The sequence below is a fragment of the Gorilla gorilla genome, chromosome 4 (assembly GCF_029281585.2).
Source record: "Gorilla gorilla gorilla isolate KB3781 chromosome 4, NHGRI_mGorGor1-v2.1_pri, whole genome shotgun sequence".
Lineage (NCBI taxonomy): Eukaryota > Metazoa > Chordata > Mammalia > Primates > Hominidae > Gorilla > Gorilla gorilla.
In genome coordinates, this window is record NC_073228.2 from 28,012,066 (window position 1) to 28,020,709 (window position 8,644).

At 54.7% G+C, this 8,644-nt stretch overlaps 1 protein-coding gene across 4 annotated transcripts; it reads right to left on the minus strand.

The window, feature by feature from the left end:
• Nucleotides 1-95: 95 nt before the first annotated feature.
• PRR29 (proline rich 29) lies at nucleotides 96-4,265 on the minus strand. Of its 4 annotated transcripts, none has more exons than XM_055386873.2 (6): nucleotides 4,183-4,265; nucleotides 3,824-3,878; nucleotides 3,531-3,637; nucleotides 1,293-1,522; nucleotides 1,066-1,136; nucleotides 96-870 (listed from the first exon to the last, which is right to left on the minus strand). In XM_055386873.2, exons 1-6 carry the CDS (start codon nucleotides 4,240-4,242, stop codon nucleotides 842-844), a joined length of 552 nt encoding a protein of 183 aa, XP_055242848.1. In that variant the 5' UTR covers nucleotides 4,243-4,265; the 3' UTR covers nucleotides 96-841. The 4 variants fall into 4 exon arrangements, with proteins under 4 accessions (XP_055242848.1, XP_004041247.4, XP_004041248.4 ...); XM_004041199.5 differs by having other exon boundaries at nucleotides 3,824-3,899; XM_004041200.5 differs by lacking the exon at nucleotides 1,066-1,136 and having other exon boundaries at nucleotides 1,295-1,522; nucleotides 3,824-3,899.
• Between the last annotated feature and the right edge of the window lie 4,379 nt (nucleotides 4,266-8,644).

An 8,644-nucleotide genomic window follows, 5' to 3' on the forward strand; every position in this document is an offset into this window, starting at 1 on the left:
TGGACTTAGCCCTGTGCCCACAGTGTCTCCTCCTGGGATAACAATGGCCAGGGAGGGGAGCCACCATGGGGGACCCCTCTCCCTAGATGCCTCCCTCCCCACCCTCTCCTTCACAGGGGACTCCCAGCCCATGCAACAGGCCCCCATCTGGCCTGAGTAGCTCATTGCTACTGAGGGAGGGTGGGGGAAACACACCCCGGCCCAGGGGGCAGAGGACACACTGTTCCCACCTGGCCCCAGGAGACCTCAGGCCACTCCTGGCCACAGCAGGACAAAGCTCTGACCTCTCCTTTCTGCCAACAGAGCTGCTTCCTGGGACGAGGGGTGGGGGGCCCAGCGAACTGACTCTGCTCAGGGGCGCTGCCCAGCAAGGTCTCTCCCCCACCACTCTGGGCCCCTCCAGCCACCTCAAAGGGGCCTTCAAAGCTGTGGAAAGCAGAAGGAATCCCCCCCTCCCCTCTTGCTCCATTACCAGGCTGGAAGGAGACCTCATCATCCCAGAGAGAGGGGTGAGGGAGAGAGGGTGGGGGCTCTGTTCCCAGGCCTCCCCCTGCTCCAGGCAGGAAGCAGTGGGGCAGAGGCGGGCTGACGTGGCTTCAAGGGCCTGGGTGGTGCTCCAAGGAGCTCTTACACAACAGCACAGATCCAGCCCATCCAGGAACTCATTGGCGTGGGGCAGGGACTGATTTCCCCAGGAGAAGGGGGCCTGGCTGAGGTTGAGAGAGTGAGAAGGACTGCCAGCCATGGGCACAGGGGAGTCGACAAGAGAGGTGCAGGAGGCGGCTCCGGGGCTGTATCCAGAGCAGGAAGCTGGTGCAGTTCCCAGGGCCAGGGTCTGTCCTCATAGGAGGCTCTCGGCATCATAGTAGTCTGGGGAAACAAGAACCTCATCTTGACTCCCTCCTGTCTCAGTGGACCCCAAAGAGGAAAAGGGAAGGGGACAGGCCAGTTGCCTGCAGCAGTGATGGTAGGAAACCCCCAAACCCCACCAGAGGGCACAGGGCCCTCCTGGCCTCCTGATTCACTCCCAGGCCTGGGCCCCGCTGCCCACCACCCCAGCCCTACCTGAAGCCGGGGGTACATCAGCACCCACAGTCCCTGTGGCACTGGGGGGTGGGGGTGGGGGCACAGCTCTCCTGAGATGGGGGAAAGAAAAAGACCCCCATCAGAGGCCCAGGGGTGGCCTCTGGAGTTTCACCCACAAGTTATCTCCACCGACCACCAGCCCCTGCACAGCTCTTCTGCAACTTCCAGCCCAGAGCAGAACCCTGGCAGCACCCAGCCTCACTTACACCTCCCTTTCCCTGGAGGCAGGACAGTGCTGAATCCTGGGCACGTCCTGCAAGTAGGGCTGACAAGCGGGGGTGGGGAAGAAGGGGGCTGGCCAGGGCAGCAGGGCACCCGGGGAGGGCATCAAATAGGGCAAGTAGTGGTGGTGAAACACCAAAGGCCCTTTCTCCCGCACATCCATCTCCTCCTCCTCCTCCTCCTCAGGCTCTTCCTGCGGAACCTCCAGGTAGACCTGGGGATTGTGCAAAACAGGCAGGGGAAATGAGAATCCACCATCAGGCTCTCCCCACCGCCACTCCTCCATTCCCCTAAGTTATTTCCTCCAGATAGGCTTTGTAAGAATGGCTTGTGGCCAGGCACGGTGGCTCACGCCTGTAATCCCAGCACTGTGGGAGGCCGAGGCGGGCGGATCACAAGGTCAGGAGATTGAGACCATCCTGACTAACACGGTGAAACCCCGTCTCTACTAAAAAAACCAAAAAAAAAAAAAAAATTAGCCGGGCATGGTGGTGGGCGCCTGTAGTCCCAGCTACTCAGGAGGCTGAGGCAAGAGAATGGCGTGAACCCAGGAGGCAGAGCTTGCAGTGAGCAGAGATCCAGCTACTGCACTCCAGCCTGGGCGGCAGAGCGAGACTCCATCTCAAAAGAAAAAAAAGGAAAAAAAAAAAAAAAGAATGTCTTGTGTAGGCGGGGCGCGGTGGCTCATGCCTGTAATCCCGGCACTTTGGGAGGCTGAGGCGGGCGGATCACAAGGTCAGGAGATCGAGACCATCCTGGCTAACACAGTGAAACCCCGTCTCTACTAAAAACACAAAAAAGTAGCCGGGTGTGGTGGCAGGCGCCTGTGGTCCCAGCTACTCGGGAGGCTGGGGCAGGAGAATCGTATGAACCCAGGAGGCGGAAGTTGCAGTGAGCCGAGATCGCACCACTATACTCCAGCCTAGGTGACAGAGAGAGACTCCGTCTCAAAAAAAAAAAAAAAAAAAAAGAAAGAAAAGAAAAGAAAAGAAAGAAAAAAAGAATGGCTTGTGTTTATTGAGCATTTACTACATGAGGACAACGAATTGTGGAAACATTTACTCCTGTAGCTCAAGGACGTTGAGCAACTTGGCCACCCAGTTGATTCCAGGTGTGACCCCGAGAGCTGGGGCCAGGAGTCCACTGAGCTGTCCCCGGCCTCACCCCCAGCCCCTGGACCCCCCTATGTGTCATCACTGAGGACCCAGGGGTGAGGGGTGGCAGTAGCTCCTCAGGGTCTCCTTCTGTCTGGATTCCTTGAACCCCTCTCCGCCTCCTCTGAGCTGAACAACATTCTCTCTCCACCCAGTCCCTGCTTCTCCTGACCTCAGGATGCCCACTATTGGCTGAGTAAGGCTCAGCCTTAGAGCTATATGCACATGCATGCACACACACGCTTGCACACACCCCCACTTGCACACACATGCTTGCACGCACACACTTGCTTTCACAACCCGCTCGCACACACGTGCACGCACACACTTGCACACGCACGTGAACGCACACTTGCACACACGTATGCATGTACACAGCCTTGCACACACACACGCATGCACACAGACACCCGCTTGCACACACATACACACACACTCTTGCACACACACACTGCTGCACACGGTTTCCCCCATTCTGTCTCCTGACTCTGCCCCTGCCAGCCTGGATGGGGGACACACCCTTTGCCTCCTCCAAGGGTCAAAATCCTACCTGGCTTTCAAGGGGTGGTTCTAAGATCCTCTGCTCCTCCAAGGAGCCTGTCCCCATCCCCCAACCCTATGTGCACTTGTGCTTTGTACCTCTCCATGTGCCATCACAGCCAACCTGGCTTTGTATCCCTAACCATTCATTTATTCATTCACTCGTTCAACAAATATCAGCTGAGCCCCTACATGGTGTCAGGCACCAGGCCAGACGCTCATGATGCATGGCGCGGGGTTACCAGGGTGCCTACCTTCCTGGAGCCTTAAGTCCAGTGGGGGAGGCACTGCAGGGAAACCTCCTTGAAAACAAGACCTCGGTGGTCTGGACTTTGGGGGGTCTCTTCCCCGCCCCAACCTTTCATGGAGGCTGAAACACGACAGATGCCAAACAGCCCCAGCCAGAGAGACGGGCTGGCTTCCTGCTCCTCTGTCTCCCAGTTCTTTTCCCCCCTGAACAGGAACCCCAGGTGGATCCCCATCCCTGGACCCACAGGTGAGCGACCCCGGCGGCCCACCCACACACACCTGAGGGCAGGGCGAAGCAGGCCCGGGCTGCAGCGCTCCAGCCACCAGGCGACTCAGCAGCAGCTGGTGCATCTGCGCGTTCTGCAGCATCATCAGTTCCAGCAGGTCTAGGAAGCGGGGTTCAGCAAGCCCACGCCGGGCCTCCGAGTCCCCCTCCCCCTGACACCCCGGTCCCAGGGGGTGAAGAATGGGTTGGCGGGTTGTGCTGCGGGGACTCCCAGAGGATGTGCGAGGCAGAAGAGGGTGAGTGGTGGTGATGGTGGCGGTGGGGTGGGGGGACCCGGGAGTCTCACCTTCCTTCACGCGGCCTGGCTGCGGGGGCGCAGGTGGGACGGCCCACGAGAGGGGCTGCAGGAAGGTGACCCAGGGCTGGGGGTGTGCGCGGAGTCAGCCAGGTGGGGTGGGGGGAATGGATGGGGACACGTCGCGAGCCCCAACCCCTCCCGGCCAGTGGCCTCCCTAACCCCGCAGGGGCCAGGTTCTCTCCTCCCCGCCCCGCGGCCTCCCTGCTCCCTGCCACGCCTCTTCCTCTCGGTTTGGGGCTGTCTCTCCTCGCCCCCCACCCCTCCAGGATCTGGCCCCTCCAGGGACAGCTCCCCACTCTGCCGTCTCCCAAGCTAAGGCAGGATCTGCTCCCGGGCTCAGCCCTCACCGTCGGGACTGAGCTCTGCGGTGGGGAGCGACCCCAGCTTCCGCCCGCCCCAGAGGCCATGGCTGGCGCCGGTTGCCTTGGCGATGCCGAGGACGCCAAGGTCTCTTCCCACGCATGCGCGGAGCCCGTCCGTGCTCCCGGGTCCTCCATCTCCCTGCTCCCTCCTGTCTCCTCCTCCGCGGACTTGGGGTCCCCAGGAGCCTTCCCCCGCCACCAGGAGGCCAGTCTCCTCCCCGGCATGTCCACCTCCCGCCGCGCTACTCGGGGCTCCCCTCCCCTCCCCTTGCTGGTTCCCAGAACTGGGCCTGGGTTAGTGCGGGGAAGGGGGGTGTGTTTGTTGAGTGAATAAGCGAGTGATTGGGGAGGCTTGGTTTCGGGGTCCCAGAGCCCGATTGACTCAGCTGAAAAGTTCAGGAGAAACAGAGACTTTTGCAGGAGCAGGCTGGGGGCCAGGGCAGACGAGTGAGGAGGACAAAGGGTCTGTTTCCTGTCACTCTGACAGAGAGAGAGGCTTCCTGCCAGGAAAGAGTGGTTTCTGGAGCAGACCAAGGAAGGAAACACCGCCCGAATTCACGGAAGAGGCTGAGGACTCTGGCTGGAAACACGTGGCCGGCTTCTCGCCTCTCTCCTTGCGGCTATTTGCCCTGTTTCCTGGCCAAGGTGAGCCACTGCTCCTCAGACGAGGAAAATCGTGGTGACTTCAGCACCCGCGTCCCCAGTACTGTCTCCCGTACTGGAAAAGTTACCAAAGCACGCGTTCTTTTGACAGGAAGTTAGCAAGGTCTTCCTTGCTTAAGAACAGGTGAAGGGGGAGATCTATTTCTGCAGCTGTGACCATCCTAAGATAGGCCCCCGGCAGCAGTCAAGGAAAATCCAGACAGGAAGCTGGGCTTAGCACCCCGAGTAGCCCTTCCCCCACTCTCCATGTCAGCTCCCCTTCCTGCCAGTCCTGAGTAAGAACCAGAAAGACCATTCCCACCTCCTCCTTTGCTCCGTAGTACCTGTCTCTAGGGGAGCAGGCTTGTGGGCATTACTTTACTGTCCCCATGGGTCTTATGGCTTCAATAGCCATTAACAAGCTGAGATCCAGGCACTGGGGTCACAGCCCCCCAGTGAGTAGAACACAGAGATGCCTCTCTCCATCTCCTCTCTCATTCCAGGTGGAAAGAGAACCAGCCATTTTGCTCATCATCAACAAACCTTGACCAAGGAAGTGTCTGCGTGTGCAATGTGCCATCTGAACCCTGGAGGCATAAGCAGTATGGTCACTTGTCCCAGCATTGTTGGGAAGTGAAAATGTATCCATGGAAAGAGAGCAGAAAGATAAGACTACGCCCCAGGGATAATGAAAAAGAGAGGACTTGACCGCTGAGGGATGGAGTTCCAAGGAAGGCAGTCCTTGATGGGGCCAAGCAGCAGGGGAAGACGGGCGCTATCAGGCTGGGGACAGAGCCCAAGCCAAGACCCAGGTGTATGAATGGACAGGACCTGAGATGACCCGGTGGGTCAAACTGTCTGACTGTAGAAGAGGAGCCGGGCAGAGAGCAGAGGTCCAGGGACAGGCCAAGGTTTGGAATGCCAAGGTTTGGAATTTAGGCTTGGCCCTGTGGGTAATGGAGAGCTTTCAGTGGGTTTCAAGCAAAAGGGAGATACCAAGTGCTGTGGCCAGCCATGTTTCAGGAAGATTGTTCTTGTCCACCTTTGTTTATGTCAACCACATTTAGAAGTAACAAATGTCTGATAGGGGGTCAGGTGCGGTGGCTTGTGCCTATAGTGCCAGCTACTCAGGAGGCTGAGGCAGGAGGATCGCTCAAGCCCAGGGATTCAAGGATGCTGTGAGCTACGATCACGTCACTGCACTCCAGCCTGGGAAACAGGGTGAGACCCAGTTTCTAAAACAAACGAACAAACAAATGTCTGATGGGGATGCATCCTCCCAAAAGAATACTATTCAACCATGGATAATGTGGGAATAGAATATCTCTGTTGATGTGAAAAGTTGTCCAGGAGAGTTGAGTCAAAAATATCAGTAAGCATAGTAAGATCTTATTTTTGTTTTAAAAATCATATGCATAAGTCCAGGCACGGTGGCTCACGCCTGTAATCCCAGCAGTTTGGGAGGCCAAGGCAGGCAGATCACTTGAGGTCAGGAGTTCGGGACCAGCCTGGTCAACATGGTGAAACCCTGTCTCTACTAAAAATACAAAAATTAGCAAAAATTAGCCGGGCGTGGTGGCGGTGCCTGCAATCCCAGACACTCAGGAGGCTGAGGCAGGAGAATCGCTTGAACCTGGGAGGTGGAGGTTGCAGTGAGCCGAGATCATGCCACTGCACTTCAGCCTGGGCAACAGAGACTCCATCTAAAAAAAAAAAAAAATTCATATGCATATACATGTGTGTATGTACATATGTGTGTGTGTGTGAATACACATACACACACACACACAGATCCAACTGTGGAGCAGCTGTCAGAGCTGGCCTGTACCCGCAGCCTCCCCTAGAGTCTTCTGCAGAGGGTTCCTGCCCTCACCTACGGCCCCTCCACCTGAGGACACCTGGCCACAGGTGAGACAGGCCAGAAGGTGGCACAGGAGCAGCCCACAAGCAATAATGGATGGGAGTTGATAGCTAAACTCGCAGCCTCCTGGTCTCAGTGCGACAACTCTGAGGTGTCTCCCACAGAGCCTCTCAGTGATGCCTGTGGGCTTGTGCCCAGGTGGCCCACAGTGACCTGCTCAGAAACACACACTTTACTGCCTTTTCTCCTCTCCCTGTCCCTTCTCCACTCTCTCGTAGTGCTCATTTGGATCTCCTTCCAAAGAAACGACTGCTCCCCAAGCCTTGTGTCAAGGTCTGTTTTTGGGGGATCCCAACGAAGACATCAGCCTCCTACTCGCTCCACATCTGCCTCCAGGCTACTGAAAACTCCTGGAAAAGGGACTTAAGTAGCTCTATGATACATCTGCATTCAGAGATGTGAACTACTGAAATAGACATTGAAGAAAATGAGTTTGGGTGTACAATGGTCAATAGATTCAACTGAAGCAAGGCTGGAGGCAGGGGGCCCAGCAAAGAGGCTGCCACACTTGTCCCTCTAAGGAAGCCTGCAGCGGACTAGAGGTGGCCATAGAAAACAGTCAGGAGGAGGTGATCATTCCAATGCCTCAGAGGTAAAAGGGCATGTTAACCGCTTGTATTTTGAAAAACAAGGCTGAGATCAAAACTATCTGGCTTATGGTATTCCATTCGATTTATTTGTCAAAAGAAACGGAAGCATTTGCCATGAAGAAAGGAAAGCCACACACTTATCTGTCTGAGCTATTTTGCTCATAGAAGATCTCACATCAGCGCAGCAGAATAGGAGATGACTTACTTTCCTGCTATTTGACTTGCCTACTATTATTTTCTTTGAGACACTGAACACTCCACCTATTTCTTTTTTATTTTCTTCTCAATAGGAACTCTTGTTGGCCTCTTTGGATTATTTTGTTTTTCAGATTTTTTTTTTTTTTTTTTTTTTGTGATCCAAGACAATATGGGCTAAAAGTCCTCCCCATTGCCTTGGTAAATCTATTTCTGGGAATAAGCTAAACATAGGAAAAGATTTATACTCAAACATGTTCATCATAGTGTCATTTTTAAAGGGTTAAAAATTAAACATTTGGCAGGACATGGTGGCTCACGCCTGTAATCGCAGCACTCTGGGAGGCCGTGGCGGGTGGGTCATTTGAGGTCAGGAGTTTGAGACCAGCCTGGCCAACATGATGAAACCTTGTCTCTACTAAAAATACAAAAATTAGCCAGGCTTGGTGGCGGGCACTTGTAATCCCAGCTACTCGGGAGTCTAAGGCAGGAGAATTGCTTGAACCCAGGAGGTGGAGGTTGCACTGAGCTGAGATGGTGCCATTGCACTGGGCGACAGAGTGAGACTCTGTCTTAAAAAAAAAGAAAAAGGAAAAATTGAACGTTACCCAATGTCTAATAATAGGGGGATGGTTGAGTGAATTAAGGCAGTTCACTCAAAAGAATATTGTGCCATTATTAGAAACCATGGAACTGTGAAAATAAGCTACCTCCTCTTTTCCTCAGATGGAAATGGAGAGAAAAGGGCCCTTTCTAAGAATTCAAGTGGAAATTTCAAAGCTATTTTTGGTACAGTTGAGGAAGCATTGTTCAGAGAGTGACCCCAGCAAATCAGCCCTTTCCTTGGGTGCAGTTCCTAAAGATACACAAATTGGAAGGAGCTGCAATATCAAAGTTGAAGGAAACGAACTAAGTATTGCTCTGCAGAATTATGTTATTGACTGGATATGCAGGAGAGAGGGAATCTTGAAAATTCAACAGTGAAGAAACCTCAATTTTCTGTCTAGAGGCTCTAGCTGCACTGTTTCTGCAAATTATGGTTATCCTGGTGAGATACTCAGGTGTGCTTTTGTCCAACAGACACCTGCAGGTACTCTGC